The sequence below is a fragment of the Melospiza georgiana genome, chromosome 3 (assembly GCF_028018845.1).
Source record: "Melospiza georgiana isolate bMelGeo1 chromosome 3, bMelGeo1.pri, whole genome shotgun sequence".
NCBI lineage: Eukaryota > Metazoa > Chordata > Aves > Passeriformes > Passerellidae > Melospiza > Melospiza georgiana.
Genome location: NC_080432.1, coordinates 56,616,562 through 56,633,483, shown reverse-complemented (window position 1 = coordinate 56,633,483; position 16,922 = coordinate 56,616,562). Strand labels below are relative to the sequence as shown.

Sequence of the window (16,922 nt, the reverse complement as noted above, 5' to 3'; positions counted from 1 at the left end):
GGGCATTCAGATATTGCCCCAAGACAGGTGTGGTGATCCCTTGGCACTGATTTGGAGTGGCCACAGCTGACATTACCCTATTCTGTCAGGACACTTCTTCCTGTTGCACACCACACTTAGAGTCTATAAGTGTGATATTCCACCAGCTGAGCCACAGATACAAGTGCTGGACTGCACTCCCATGTATAGTGCAACACTGTTAAGGGACAAAATAGGGAATGTGAGGTTTACTATAAAAGTTGTGAAAATGTCCCAGAAAGCTGTGTTGTAGTGTACCAAAGATGGTCTGGTGGTTTGTGAATTTAGAACCAGGAGACCATAGTGTAGCAGAAGAAAACCATTTTTGTGATATAGTGTGTAACCTTCGAGGTCTTTGTTCACCTGTGACTTGCTTGTTGTACTTGCTTTTTGCCATACTCAGGTCAGACTTACTGCCTGAAAGGTATACTATTTTTAGGAAAGCTTCCTGGTCCTTAACAAGGGTACTATGGCTCCCAATTCTTCTCACCAGAAACAGGGGAATGTGAAGAGCTGCATGCATCTCACTTATTTTAATTAGCTTCTTTCATTACTTTCCTTTGGTCTCATTTAAGTTTCTCCTTACATCTTATTTTCTCTGTCTGTCAAAGGTGAGCAGTAAAAATGCTGATAAATAATTCAACAAGAATTCTAGATGACACTTGGGATAGAGATAAATGAAAAACTATAGCAACCAGCATAAGAAAACAAAGTGTGGTTATAAATGTGTTAATTTTGGCTGGTCTCAAAAGAGATGGCAGAGCATGTTCTTGAAGCAGGAGGGGGTGGGGGAGAGAGGAAATACAGGCTCATCTCCCCAGCTGGCATGTGTTAAATGAGAAAGAGAGAAGAAACCCTTTCCCTTTGCTTGTCCCTGTTCTTGTTTTGCCATGGTGTCTTGGTGATGTGCTTTGGCTATTCCTTGCTTTTTCTCTATGGGAGCCTTAACTTCTGGCTGCTGTGAATCCTTGCTCTTGTTCACAGTGCAGTGACCTCTGTAAGCCATGGCAGTCTGGCATCCTATGGCATCTTGCTGCACTTTTAGTGTAGATTCTTGTAGGTAATGAAGGTATAGAAGTATTTTGTTTGGGCTATAAAATAATGAGGGAAGTTGGTGACTCCAAATACCAATAAAGTCTTACTGCTCTCTTGTAGTTCTGCCTATTTGCTAGGTATTTTTTATATCTTTTTATTGTTCTATCATCATAAGGTGACTCTTTAGTTTAAATTTTAATCAGAATTTATTATGGTATTTGGATTTGATATGTTTGGAAATCAAAGAACTTTTGACTCTGTGTTTTAAGTACCAAGGAAAGGAAAAGCCTTTCAGGTGCTTATAATGGTAGAAAGCAAAAGCCATGTAAATCATAGAATGTACCAAAGAGCTAGTGTGATGCTGCATATCATATTCTGATAAAAGTCTTGAAGCAAGGTCATAAAAGAAATAATTGCAGATTTGTTAGATGTGTAACCTAATTACTTATGAAACATGGTTTTTAACACGTTCATTTATTTTCAGTCTGCTTATGATCTGCTTCTGTTTTATTTTAAATTGGTGATGATTCTGCTATTGATTTAAATTTCTATTAGTTGGAGGCTCATTACTTTAATTCTGACTGTGGTTTTCATCTTGAATTCCTTATTTCAGTTAACATTTTTGCTAGCTTAACATATGAAGTGCAAGTAAAGGCACAGACAATCAACCTCAGTCACTGGGACCTACAGGTGTGGTTAGTGACAAAAGTAGTTATGCATTTTATATATGATAGTTCTTGTGATGAAATGATTTAAACATTCCACAGGTAAATGAAACTATTTCACAGACATCTCAGAAGACTTAAGAATCAGAAGGTGGTGTAATTTTTTGATAGTGAGTCCTCTGCCTGCTCCTTTTAACAGTGACTGAGCTTCTGTCAAGGGAAGAAAGCCTGTGGATGTTATGCTCTCCCATGTTCAAGAGGGGGAGAAAAGAAAGACTATTTCTCACTGAAATAATGCCTTTTATTTTTCCTTGTGAAAAAACCCATGTTTTACTACTCAGATATATACTTCTTTTTAAATAATTTTTTTTCTAAATGTTAAAATGTTTGCAATGTGATGTTGCTGTTCTGCATTGCTCCAAAGACACAATTTTTCCAAAGTCATAATTTGTGTTTCCCTCTCACTCATTATTTCCCTCATTCTCATTATGTGATATGAGCTTGTTTAGAGGAAAACTTGCAGTGTTAAAAGCAGCAGCTTGCACAATGATCTCTTAGTGGTCCAGCTTTTAAAGGGGTTGTGAGTCTCTATGAAAATGTGTGATGCTTAAAGAAATTCTTTCTGGAATTCATAATGCAATTCCAAAGGATTAATCAGTTACTTTTATTGTCTGCTTCCCAGAAGGGAATCTGCTGCTTCTAAGTGCAATCTTTTTGTAGGTGACAACTGTTTATTTTCCTGTCCTGTGTGCTCCTTGGTGCAAGATGAGATAAACTAAGCTGCCTTAGCTAAAGAAGTTGCTAGAGTTGTTCAAGGTATTAATAGAGAGTGGGTGAGGTGAGGACAGTTTTATAGTCAACTAGCTTTTCCCTCCTTGTTTACATTTGTCTCTGTATATCTTGGTGTACTGTCAACTCTTTAATCTCATCCTTCCTTCCATTGCTCTTATTCCACTTTTTCTGAGGTTGCTACAGCAGAGGCAGTCATTTGGGCTGTAAGTCTGTAGTATAAGATGAGTTCTGGCAGTTTTGCAGGTCCTTTGCCCAAGAAACAATATCTCGTGCGAGTTTCAGCAGTGTCTTTTGGGGATAGTTAAAACATTTTCAGCAGTGTGGTTTTGGGTCCACATGGCCTGCTGAACAGTTTTCTTTTGTGCCATTGCCTGTCTTCAAGAGTGGTCCTTCCTTGGCTTTGCATGACTTGGTAGAATATCTAAAAATGTGCAGAGTAATAGAAGAAGAATAATTTAATATTGGCGTTTTTACGTAAAACACTGAGAAAACAGCATTTCCTCATTTTCTTACTGATGGATGATGTGTGCCAGTAGTGGGAAGTAGTGCTGAAGGTGCATTGTGAATCCAAGTATACTTAAGTGAGTGCTGTCTGTGTTTAGCACTTGAACATGTCTTTTTCTCTCCTGTGTTGGGCTTTCTCAGCAAGATTTACAGTATTAGGTAGCAGCAGTGTATAATATGGTGAAGATAAAAGCTGTCAGATCAAACTTGATGTGTTGTTTCCTTTTAGTGCAAGATGCCTTAGTAAGATGAGCTGGCAGATGTGAAACTAGCATTCAGCAAAGAACACAAATCCTTTTGTTCCCTTCTCAAAAATCTGACTGGAGGAATGGGGAATAAATCTAATAATACTAGTGCTTTGTTTAATTTGCTTTTTATGAGAATGCATAGGAGGAAACTGCAGTCTTCCTAGGATCTAAAGTAACAAAGACAGACTTGTTTACAAGGAAGAGTGGCTGACACACCCTCTGCCATGCAGAGCATTGTGGTACTAGTACAATGAAGCAGTAAGAATATGATTAACAATATGAGAAACGTTGATTAATGTGATTATGTGTGTGTATTCTTGAACATTTACACTGGGGTCACGTATCTGTTTAGATGCATTGCTAGGCAGCCTTGCTTAGCATTTTCTGTGGTGGAGCTGAGAGTGAATTAATGGGGAGGAGGACTGCTGGAAGTAAGCAGGACTTAAGACTAGCAGCATGATTACCTGAATTATGACTCTTGCTTTTCCTTGCCATTAAAAGTACCATTAAAATTAGCATTTCTGTTCAGAAAGAGAGTATATAAAGCTATAAGACTGGATCTTACCCCTGAGTTTCTTTCCTGTATTTAATGTTCTTTCACTACTGTGAAGTTAAAGTCCATTCTGCTGAAAGCAGGTGGAATACTGGGGGAAGCTTCACTATAGGTTTCTCCCATTTTTAGGGGCTGCTATAAGTGTCTGCTCTTGATTGCTGGGAGAGGAAGAATACTGTGATAGCCAAGACATTTCAGATCTTAGCCATTAATTTATTTTTTTGTTTGTTTTTATTTAATTGTTGTAGCTGTTCTTGAGCTATCTCAGATTCAAGGAAGAAGTTCCAAAGTCTGCAAATTAAAATTTCTCTACTTTGAAAGGAACAAATATTAAGCTTGAAAGTATTTGAGAAACAGTAAGGAGGCTATGCAAGGCTCTTTTTTCTGCCACTATTTTTATCCAAAATCAATCTTAAGGCTAACTCTTGAGTTTTAGTTTCTTACGTGTAAAATGGCATTATTTATTTTGAATACATGAGGAGGAAAGTGTAATCATTGCTGGTAAGGTTAAGGTATGCTCACTTGAATAATCCTCAGAATTTATTGCAACAATTTCTTATTCTGCTGTCATGCATATTTCTTTATTTTCCATACATTGGATGTATGGCTGTTTTCTAAAATACTTCTTTTTTTTTTTTTTCCTTAGTGTTTTTATATTGCTTTCCTGCAATTTCTCTTCTTGGACTTTTCCCTCAAATCAATACCTTCTGCATATATCTTTTGGAACAAATAGATATGTTGCTTTTTGGTGGTTCTGGTAAGTAGCCATCTGCCATCTTTCTGGACTTACAACCTAAAACTAGAATATATTATTGCATGTTACATAGCACAGTGCATTTTGAAGTTCAAACAGCTAATACAATTCATCTCACAGTGAGGCAAACACTTATAAGGCCCACTCGATTAGATTTCTTTTTGCTTTTGAAAAGTTGTATACAAGTTTTTAAAACTATAAGTTGCACATTATGGTTGATATCAAAGAGCTCTTCCCTGCCATATGTGATGTGAATCTTTACTATATTTATTAAAAAAGAAAATATTTAACTTTTTTTTTCTGTTAACATCTAGAAAAAAAGTTTGCATTTTCCACAGAAAGGCATATTGACAAGAATCTTGATGTGTGATACATTTTTTGTGTTATTTCAGTCAGATTAAAGAAGGCCATTGAGAGATGAAGCATCGAGATTTTTTGGTGGTAGTGTTTTTTTTTTTTTTTTGTTTGTTTTTCATTATAGCTTAAGTAGCTGGGAAGACTGAGATGCATCTACACTGTCATCTTAGTTTGGGTCAGAAATAAAGTTCCTCTTTCTTCCCACTTACCACATGTCTCTATTTCAGCTGCTGCTGGGTTTGTGTCTGCATTGTACAGCATTTCCCGGAGCTTTGTTGTTCTGATTGTCCTCTATGCCTTCTGCTTCAGTGCAGTGAAGGTAAGCCAGAAAAACAGCACTGGAACAATTCAAATTTCAAGCTGGAAATTGATGTAATCTAGGGAGACTAGTATTGTTTGGTCCTACATTGTCGTTACTTACCAAAAGAAGCTTTGCAAGCCATGCTTCAATTTCTGCATGTTAGTTACACTGAAATGGACCAAAACTGTAGCAGAAATTCTTAAGTAAATTTGTATCTAGTACCTGTGATTATTTGCCTCTTATATGTATCAGTGTGAAATGATCCACTGAATTTTCTCTGCAAACATAAACAGCAGCCTTGACTTAAAAAGCTGCAGTCTCTGTTGACCTGCATAGCCAGACCAAATTTGCTCATAATTCCCGGTAAGGTTTTTGCTGTTGCTTCATAACAATATGCCTAAGAATTTAAATGTTGAGCAACCAGTGGACCATCTAAGTAAGTAATGTGTCTGCATCTACAGGGAAATGCAATTTAGGAATTTAATTCTAGCCAGATCACTGATTTTGCCACTTTTTTCCCTAATATCCCACAATTGTTACACTAGGGATGCTGGAGAGTGTGCTAATAATTTGGTGTCTGTGAATTTGTCAAGTCCCTTCCTGAATGTGTTGGTCCTCTCTGAGTCCACAGCTTTGTGCCTGCAAATTCTAGATGTTCACTGTGAAATTCTAGACTCTGTGCCAAGCAATGCTGTCCTTCATTGGTTTTAAGCTGATATGCTAATTTCACCAGGTCTTCCTGATGCCTTGTATTGTAGGATTTGTGGAAAACCTGGTCTGCATTCTTTTCATCTGCTGCCATTATAGTTTTGCAGGCATCAGATATATGCCCCTCAGCCATGTCTTTAAACTGAAGAGTCCCAGCCTTTCTTGTGTCTCCCTGTAAAGCAGCTGCTTTCTCAGAGGCAGCCAAGTTACTCACCCTGCTCTGTGCCTTGCCTTGCTCTGCTGTTAACTTCACATGTGGAGAGTCAGTTGTGTATGGTGCTCAGGATGCAGGTGTGCCACAGCTTTCTGTGCTGGCATAGAACTGGGTCCCTTGCCAGTGGTGCCCAGTTTTGGGCAATATTCAATCTAAAGCATTTTTAGAATTATTGTTATTTTTTATTTTAATGTGTAGTGCCTATGTCCTCTGCATGGGACATTTAAAAATGGCAATGAAATTTTTTCTGCCTTCAAGTCAGCTGTAAAATTCCCAGTGAATGCAGCAAGACCAGTATTTCATGTTAGACTTGTAAGAAAATTTATCCTGTAAGGGGGCAGCCTTTTGGCAGTGTTTCATGGAGAGTGGGATGCTGTCAGTGTCCATGCAGGGGTGCAGCAGGATGTGCTGTGGCTGACAGGCTGCCCTTGACATCTTGTGTGCACGTGTCAGAGGAAGCTTTGTGGTGGCACATGCACAGCACACACAGAGAACCCAATATGAGCTTCTGCAGCTGCCAAGGCTGTATCATGCCAGCACCCAGGCTGGCAATTTGCAGAGATGAGAGGGGCAGTCAGGTGTTCCTTTAAGAGAATTCTTTTAGGAACATCACCATTTCTATACTGGCTTTCAATAATTTTTACTTGAAATTTTCAATAGAAGCCTTAAATCAAAGGACAATTATAATGCCTTAATGATTTCCTGCAGATGATCAGAGCTGGCTGTGTGTTCTTGACCACTCCCAACAGTAAGGTAAAATGTGTTAAACACATTTGGCAGCTTGAGTCCTAACAAAATAAATTACAGCAACTCAGCTGCTGTGTTAAGACACTTGAAATTAAATGTCTTTGAACCTGTGGTGTTCTCCCAGGGAATCTCCTGTCACCTGGCTCACCCACTTTATCAGTTGTGTTGGTCAGAGCTGACCCAGCTGTGTGATTGGTGCTAGAAGTTTAACTGCTGCTTGTGCAGTTTCCTGCAAAAGTAGCCAGTCCCCATACTGCTATTTTCTGGCTGTATTAACAATTCAGAAACTGGCAGCTGGAGAAGGAGACTTTTCTTAAGGATGGACAGAAGGAGAAAATGGATAATGGGGATGAGAAATGATGATAAAAATGAAAAGAGCTGCATGGAAGGCAGGAGTTAAATTACTGTTATATAGGCTAATACCTGGGGAATTATTTTTTTTTTCTTTTTTCTTTTTTTTTTTCTTTTTTCTTCCTAAGATTAGCAGATGGCAATTCACTAGTTGAGGGTAGGGAAGTTGTGTTATGGATACTTCAAAAATGGTTTTTGTAAACAGTAGGGGAAAAAAGCCACTTAAAATAGTCTACATACTCTTTTCTCAGCATAATTCTTTAAATTACAGCATGCAGGTGGCTTTGTAGATAAGCAATCTCCTTGTGGATTAGGCTTCAAACTGCTTAGAAATATGCTTTTAATGCTACCCTGAAGTTGAGTGCTGTGAAAGATTTACAAGATATCTGTTGTAAATTACTAATATTAAGTTCAGACTTTCTGTTCACACAGAAGTTAGAGTTAATTTGAATTTTAATGGCACTGTTCCAGTAAAGGCACTTCTGAGAAGGTTAATTTAAAGCATGTAAAGATGATTCCTCTTGCTTCAGCTCATAATCTCAGTCTACTGGGGTGCTTGAAATTTCATACATTTTTTTTTCTAGAAGTTACGAAATAAACACTTGTGTTGAACCTCCTTGTTCTTCAGTCAGGTCCAGAGATTTCTATTTTGAGCTGATTTCTTTAATGTTGCAAGAGAATGATTATTTGGTTGATGGAGGAAGAGTAGGAATGGGCTTAATCTGATCCTGAATAGGGCACACTGTGAAAGGTGGTCTAATACCCCTGTAAATAACTCAAGCTGTTTTTGATAAGTAGTGAGCAGCAATTTATGGTCTTAATCAATGTGAAGATTTTAACTTTTGGTGTGCTAGAAATTGTAAAGTTTAACTCAAAACTGAGCAAATGTTGTAGTATGTTTCACTGAGGTGTTTGCACAACAGTTGGTAACATGTTTTTCTTTAAGCTAGAAGGAATATCTCTTCCATACTTGCACTTCATAGCTCTTTTTTTTAATTCTTATTTTACTCTATTCATTTTGATCAGTTTGCCAAAACCAACAGTGAAAAATTTTCAATATTTATGGAGGTCAAAAAAAAATAAAAATCACCATAATCAAAATTTTTCAGGGCAGGGAAACATGATAGATTCTATTTGGCAGAGGACTTCTGGGTTGCAAAGCATGTTGTTTTGGCTGAAATGTAGCATCCTCAAATGTCAACTCTATTTATTGGCAGAACATCTTATAGCTCAGCAGGTGTAACTACCAAGAGTTCTATTTCCTGAAATATATTGCAGAGGAGAATGGATCTCTGAGTGATTTTGTGCTATTTACTGGTGAACAATTGCTCACATCAAATGCCCAGCCTGAAGAACATTCCAGTGGTATCAGGGTTGATTCTCTCCTTCCCTAAGTGGTTCTTGTGTTCCAGTTATATTCTTGCAGGGTGAAATAGTCTAACCCACTTTCTCTCTGTACATTAATTATTCTGAAAGGAAATATATTACTCCTGAAGAAGTTAATTGGAAGAATAATTAATTTACCCTATTAGTGTCCTTTTTTATTAAAATAAAACCAATTTTTATTTTATAATTAACCTGTGTTCTCAAGTGAGTTTTTCTTGTTCTTTTTTAGACCATAAGCTATATATACATACAATAGTTTGATTTAGTTGTGCTCAGATTTTGAAATTCATTTTGAATAGCAAATTCATAGTGATTAATTGTTTGCTCTAGGACTTCAGTTTTAGAAAAATAGGAAGTAGGAATTGTTTTGGGGTATGTCCACAGAACAGTGTAAGTACTCAAGGTACCTTTCAGCCTGTGAATATAAGCTCTGAAAACTGAGACTAACAGGCCTGTGCTGAAGCCTATGCCTTGTCCAGACTGATTTTTGCTGATTTTGTTGAATTATGTTGTACAAGACCAACTGAGACCCTGTATGGAAAAGCAGCTGTGGTATAAATGCATTATTTAACGTAAGTTTAACTTTCCAGTTTAACTTAATAATTCTCATGAGTTTTCATTCAGGTAAGTTGCCAGAGGAAAATTATTATACAGTATTCTCAGTTGAGAGTTCATCCTGTGACCTGCAGACAATGTCTGGCATGTCCAACAGGTTCATCTGGCCCTGTCACTCTTGCTGAGTGACCTTGCAGTGCCTTTGCCATCACATGACCAGAAATATTTCTCTCTCCTGGCTAAAATGCACATAGCACCAAAAAGAGGATGGACACATCTGTAGTCCTGTGTGAACAGTGAGGGTGTGGGTTGGGTCAAGTGTCAGGCTGCTGTCATGTCCCGTCACAGACCTTGCTCAGAAGCACATGACATGTTCTGGGGAGTGGCTGCACACTGCTCACCTGGCAACCTGGGATGTTTTTTACGTGGCCAAATATGCACTTTCACACAACTAAAATAAATGACAGACTGTCACCAGGGCAGGCACAAACTCTTTGCAAGACGATGATACCTGTGTGTGCTGTGTGACTTGGACACTTGGAGAAGAAAAAGGAATGTGTTCTTCAGAGGTGACTGGGAAGCAAATGGGTCCCAGCTGCTGTGGCCAGGCAATGGCTCCCTTCCTCATAGTGCTCCTGAGCAGCTTTGCCCTTGCTTGATATTGGTGTGGAGGAGCTGTGGGTCTGCAGCTTGTCAGGACCTCCTCTCATGCTGCTACTGCTGGGATGATCAGTTTTCATTTTCTGTAAAGCTGTCACATAAAAAAGAAACCCAAAATTGTTCACAGTAGGAAGTACAGAGTAATGCATCTGAAATTAGAACAGATAATTTCTCCATAAAAGCCATGAGCACAAAATAGCAGGTCTCTGTCTGTGTATTTGAGGCCTTGAGGACTGATGGGCAGGGCACTATTTGTCACTGCTGTCAGTGAAAGCAGCGTGTTGTGAGTGGAGCAGGTTTACAAGTCTGTCTGCCCTGGCTGGTGCAGAAGTTGTTCCCTGTGGTGGTGATGATGGTGGTGAAGTCACATGGATAGATTTCTGTAGTGCTATCCCAGTGATGCCAAGGTGATTTGGTTACAGCTTTGAGGTGCTGCAGAGCATCTCTTCATAAACCTTAGCCACGACACATTTGTATCATGAGCGATAGAACAGCAGCTGCTTATCCAGCCTTGCATATAACAATACTGTAAACCTGGTTTCAGGCAAGGATGTAGGTAAATGCCTTAGATTCCGACGTGCAAAAACCTGAGTTTCTCCTGCTTGCTTAGAAATTTCTTTATCTCCTAGACGTCTGTTTAATGATATCATCACTTCTTATCCAGTTCTTTCCAGGTCCTCTATGAACTTTCATTTACTTTTGTGTAATACAAAGCTCTAAATCCTAAGCATGGTTTTATCAGCTCTTTTGTTCATTCCTTGGATTCTTGCATCCAGTAGCAGCAATTTTTCAGCTCACTATTTTTTCAAGCTCTTGGGTAACTGAGCTTAGTTTAACATAACCTGAGTTCACTTCAGCCAGGCTTTATTTTTGATCTCATCTTCAATCCTGTAATCTTGAACAGAAATTGGCAGCTCTAATAGCTACCTTAGCTTTGATATACGAAAGGGTTTTCTCTTTTTCTAGGAGGAGGTGTTTTTACTTTTCAGATATTGCATCCATCAGATTGGAGACATGGGAATTTCTGTGCCATCTTTTTCACTTGACTAGAATTTCGTGATGTACTGATTTTTGTCTCCTGCTCCATCTGTTTGGTGGTCTGTGCCCAAATATTTAAGAGATGTTTTAAAAAAAAGTCAGGTATGCCCTTGACTTTTTTTACAAATATTTGGTCTGGAATTCAGCCATCCTGATATCAGTCTTTAGCATTCCAGTGTTCCAGGGTTTTGCCATGGGGCAGAAGAGCACATCCCTGAATGTTTCTGGAATCAGTCAGTCCTTGTCTTCTGCCTTCTGTTCATATCAGTTAGTTTGGATTTGAAATGTATCCAGAACCAGTTAAGTACTTGTCATCCGGATAATTTCTTTTTTTTTCTTTTTTTTCTTTCTTTTGTATGGAACTTGCAATTTGTCTTAATCAGTCTGAAAAAAAAGCAGATTTTTGGACTTGGATCAGAAAAATTGAACTGATGTGAATGTATTCATATGTGGCAAACCAGCTTTTTCCAGCTCTGTGTAAATGTATATTTTTGAAATAAAAGTTAGATAGTTTCCATTACCTCTTACCTGAAGAAACTTTCTGGTGGCTTGTTTATTGCTTCAATGGACAGTTACTAAAAATCCTGGGTGGATTTTAAACTGTTCTCAGCTCACATTGATGTAGTTTGATTTGTTAAATGAGTTTGAAACTCATTAATCAGAATAACAGTGCTCCTTGCTTCCCATCTTCAGTGACGTAGTCTTCATCTGTGTACTAATAATTTTGAAATATTTGTCTTAGGGGTTTATGGTGGGAAAGAGTTGCAAGAATACATCTCCTTCAATCTGCTAAGATTGCCCAAATAAATTTCTAGATAGCAGTGAATGGGCTTATGTGTATAGACAGAATTCCTGTATAGGTAAGTGACCAAAAATAGAAGTATATTATTGGACAGCTTTATTTCAGCTGCAAAGAATACTCTCAGTCCTTTTGGAGGTTTTTTTTTTTTTTTTTCTGATTTAGAAACTCCTTAGGTTCAAGCAAGAGCTGTTAGGGGTGTTAATTTTGGAGAGCATTCCTAGATACCATGCCTTTCAGTAAGTGAAGTTTGCAGCCATAGTCAAGTCTTGCACTGTAGACATAACTTCAATAGTTATGGTCTTAGGTTTCTGTGTATAATAACTTATTTTCTAGAAAAAAGGAATTATGCCTGTAGAATCTAACATGGCCCAGGGTAGCTCTCACTGTCAGTCACTGTACAGGAATGTAGAAATCTGCACTGTTTCTTTAGGATAAACTCAACATTATGTGAAACATGAGTATCTGTGCTTCGTGCCTGAAGCTGCTGCTCATCTTGCTTTTTAGCCAAGGCATTCCAGTCACAGACTGGGATCTGTTGTGTCAGGTGCTGTGTGTGGACACACATGGACACCCCTGCATCAGTCCAGTCTTTATGGATTTTAAACTTCAGCAATGAAAATACAGTCCAAGATAGCAGCAATTTTAGAGGAAGAGGGCCAATGTTACTTGGAGTGGGCAGGGATGCCTGTATTCTGATAACTTATCACATGTTGTGTTTTTGGATATCATATGGGAAAGTAATGCTTTGTTTTCCATGGATGATGGGAAGATAAGGTTGGTGGGCATCTCTTCCTAGAACTTGCCTTAGTTCTGTATAACATGAAGCTCAGTAATTCACATATTTTGGTTGTTATATTTATGTTTACTGAAAAGGAGTATCCATGGTAATATGGTGTTAAGCCTACAGTTAGGCTTGTAGAGAAAAAGTCCTAACTATTTTCCCATATTTTGGGGGGTGAAGGAGGCTCCCTTTAACGATCTCTTTCAGAAAATCAGTGGTTTAGATCTTCAGAAATAGGGTGATAGTATTTATTTCCATCTCTACCATCACACGTCTGGAATGGTTGGCCATCATCCCTTCCTGCTTATTCCTTGATGTGTGAGCAATGGCACAGATCTGTGATGAGGCAGCAGTGTGGGGGTAAGGAGAAAGAGCCAAGAAAGTTTGATTGAATTGCACAAGGGGCTACGTGACTTTTAAAGGTCCATTCCAACCGAAGCTATTCTCTGACTCTGTAAATAGTGATGAAATCATGAGAGTGGAAAACCAGGTGTGTGAAGACCAACTGGAGTTTGTCTCCATGTTTAAAACCCCAGCCACTATGCCAATGCCTTCACCTTCAGTGATGCTGTCACTCCAGCAATCTGCAAAGTCACTGTTGAGCTGAGAGGAATACTCTGAAATTAAAAAAAGAAAAAACAACTGAAAAAGTAACAAGAATTTCTACTTGGTTCTCTGCTCAGAGCACTTTTTGTCTCTGGAGTAGAACATATGATTTATTTGAGTATATCTTTGAAAGGTAAGTGTGTTTCATGCGGGTTTTTTAGGAGAAGAAAGAAGTAGAAAGGATAAATAATGTAGGACAGAAAACTACTAGCACTACTTTTTAAAAATACATTTGCCTACCCACCTCTAGCAGTGCCAAAAGGCTCATAAGTTCAAAGACACCTTTATCTCCCCTTCTAGGGGATTGTTTTGGGATTAGGCAATTCTGTGGTTGGAATGGAACACCCCACTCCCACCACTGGTCTGTTGTAACTCATGGCTTTCATCCTTAACCCTGTAAGTCTGTTTCACTTGTTTTAAAAATGACTGTGTGAGTGTCTGCATTGGAGCCAAAACCCTGTATGAAAGGACTATGTGTCACCTCAACCCAATGAGGTAGCCTAGGAAGTGAAAGTCCCTGTCTCATATGACAGATAATACCAGCTTCCAAGAGTAAAACCTGTCAGCCCTGTTTTCCCACTGAGAAGAATCATTGTTCAATTATCAGCTATATTATTTGGTTTTCATTTTTTAAATTTAAAGCTATCAGGCATCATTTGTGGGGGAGGAAAATGACAAAATGGAAGAGGGTACGTCACACTGATACTGGAGAAATGGCACCTTTGTTCATTCTCATCTTTTCCACAACATTGTGTAGCATCTTTCTAGAAAATCCTGTTCTTTAGGCACATAGTGAATATTGATGCCTGTCCTACCTGCTTTCCTGGCTCCCTGATGTCTGAGTTTTGAGGGGACAATGACAGTTTGGAAATGGAGCACAGACCAGACAAATGCAGAAGCTATGTGTAATATGCAGAAAATATGGAAATAGAATTCCTGAGACATTAATGTGGGGATTCAGCTGTGTACAGCTTTATAGGAGAAAAAGGGTGGAATAATTTTTCAAACTGGCTTCTGATAAATTTCAGTATCAGGAATATTGCTCAATTCTTGACAGTATTTTGCTTTCAAAAGATGTTGCAGAGCAAAGGGCCAGTCATATACTAGAAGCTGCTGGGTGATCTGTACAAAGTTGTGTTGCCCTAAAAATGCAGAGGATGTTTGGATAGGCTGTGATTCAGCCATTTTCTTCAGTGTTTTAAAGAATATGAATTGATCGTGACAGGAGACTAAGCATGGGAAAAGCTAACTGAAAATGTATTTGGCACCAAAACTGGAAACAGTGAAATGAAGAGTAGGATTGTATGGTAAAGTTTAAATTGTTGAATAAATGGTGCTGGATTCTTTCAGTAATAGCATGTGAATCTCTCTTTTGTTTGTAATTACTATTTTGGGTAGGATTGTTTGATAGAATCAGGCTCTTCTGTCTTTTATCTTTGTGATTTTCAGTAGTATGATGAGGGGAAGATGACTCTTGGAATTAAAATTTCAATTTTTTTGGTACTACTCTTAGGGTAACAAGGAATTTCAGAGTTAAATTGCAGAATTCCATCCTGCAATGAGTTAGATGTGTGACATTTAAAATTAGTTTTTCTTAGATATTCATTGCACCTGAAAGAAATAGAGTGCTTCCTAACATGCTGAGAAAGCATGCATAAGACTGGGCAAAATAAGACTAATAAACCTACTTCATCCTCTCAAAATATTGGTGCTGTACTGACTTTAAAGTTTCCAAAGCAAGAGATAACCGTGCAGAAGTCTTGTTCACACTAGCCTGAAATTTCACAGATCCTGAAAGCATTTCTTCTCAAAACCTGTTGTGAAAGTGCTCTGGTGCAGGATCTCGTGAGTTCACATTTGGTTGATCAGGCAGAATTTCTGTGGAGGCAAGGAATGCGATTAGTAAGCGAAATGGATTTGTTCCACGTTTCTTTGTCCTTCACAGATGAAATTTCTTTTCTTCACAAAAAGTATGTCTTAGGATCCCTCATTTGTACCTGAGGATGTCACAGATAATCTTTATAAGTGTTCCTTAAGCTTCATATTCTTTCTCTTCTAGCCAGTTTTAGCTGTTAGAGTCACCTGGAGAGATTTTCTCATCTCGGTCATATCCAGGGTGTGCTGGCGGGTGTGCCAATTGTCTCCTGGGGATGTCACACATGGGGGCCAGTGCTCTCCCTCTCTGCTGTGTTAGCATCCAGGCAGGGCCTGGCTGAAATGCACAAGGCAGCAGAAAGATGTCTGAAAGAAACCCCACTGCCTGATCGACATGATATTGTCATTTGTTAGGTGCAGTCTGGCTACAGGTCAAGTATCAGTGTATCAATTTAGTGTATAGATAAATGCACTGCAGTTGATTTCACTCGGATCTCATTTTAATGAGAATTTTCCTCTAATGTTTCATTGAAGAGGAAAGAAAACCTGCCTTTCATGTGGTTTCCTAGCTAATTGCTGATTATAGGAGAGTTGCACAATAGGACCATAAGACATGCCTTTAATTGCAAGGTGTTTTTCACAGTAATAATCTTTGATATGAAAAAGGTTTTCAGTCTGTGGTAGATGGTGTACAAATGTAGATGTTGTGCCTGTAACATTGTGTGTATGATGTATGGCTTAACCTACTTATTTTGGCTTTTTAAGTTCTGCATTCCTAACTTTGCTTTCTGTCATCCTCTCAGGAACCCTGGGATGCACAGCACATTCCAGCACTGTTCTCTGCTTTCTGTGGTCTGCTAGTTGCACTTTCTTATCACCTCAGCAGACAAAGCAGCGACCCATCTGTGCTGATGTAAGTTGCCTGTAAATGTTTTTTTGCTGATTACTCCTTACAGCACACAGCCAGAGTGATGCCTGGGTTTCAGAACCACAGGGCTTGCTTCCTGAAAGTACTGTGGTGAGGTGAAATTCCTCACCATGTCTGCATGGTTGGTATCAGTCCTGTATATGAATGAAGTGCTGCAGTCAGATCACCAGCAGCGCTGGTGTTCTTTAAGCAGCGCTATCCAAAATCTCTGAAGCAGATTTTTCCCCTCTAGGAGGTTGTATGCTTGCCAGGTTGGAGGACAGTGATTTAGTTGAGGGAGGTTCAGGCAACTGGAGTTGCAGAATGTGCATTGGTTAGCACTGGGACCAGTAGAAGGAACATTTAATGTGCTGGAAAGATGGCTGAATTCCAGCTCTTGCTGAGGATTACTTCAGTAGGCTGTGCCTCTCAGTTTGAGGTTCCATCCTTCCTTTTGTTCCCTGACACAGTCTGCTAGAGGTAACTGAGGAGAGGAAGCGTATGCTAAGAGCTGACACTGCAAACAAGGGAGATTAAGAGGAGAAGTCCCAACATTGTGATCTGCATGTTGAGGTGGTGTGTGAGAGAGAGACCCAATAGATCCTTAGCTCAGGGGCAGCAAATGTGAATTTCCCAGTGAGGAAACTGTGATATATGGGTGTTATAGGGGCTGTGGGGGTCAGCAGGCAGCTGGGCTATTGCATCTATGGCTGTGGGGCTAAGCAAGCAAGTGGGTTTTGTGCCACCAGTATCACCATGCCATTTGGAATTCTTCTTCACAGGCAGCTCAGTTTTGTCCTAGGAGAGTGCAGAGGACCTGTGGGAAGTTCTCTCACAGAGAGTTCTCTCCTTTGATTCATGAGGTGAGGCTCAAGGCTCATTATGCACAATTCCGCAATGCAGAAGAGAGAAGGGGGAAGTGGAGAGCTTTTTAGGCCACTCAGGATTCTGGTTTAGCAGAGAAACTTGGAAAAAGCAGAACAACCTTGATGAGGAAGGAAAAGATATAAAGCACTAGTAGGAAATTGTCATCCCAGTAAATCTTACTGAAGAGTCAAGAAATAC

At 39.1% G+C, this 16,922-nt stretch overlaps 1 protein-coding gene across 1 annotated transcript in view; it reads left to right on the top strand.

Annotated features, from left to right (window-relative positions):
- Positions 1–16,922, top strand: part of PCNX2 (pecanex 2) — a 153,282-nt gene that overhangs the window by 47,127 nt on the left and 89,233 nt on the right. Inside the window, exons 14-16 of the mRNA XM_058021546.1 lie at positions 4,462–4,572; positions 5,154–5,245; positions 15,754–15,863. Coding sequence (XP_057877529.1) covers positions 4,462–4,572; positions 5,154–5,245; positions 15,754–15,863 — 313 coding nt within the window. The remainder of the gene's footprint in view (positions 1–4,461; positions 4,573–5,153; positions 5,246–15,753; positions 15,864–16,922) is intronic.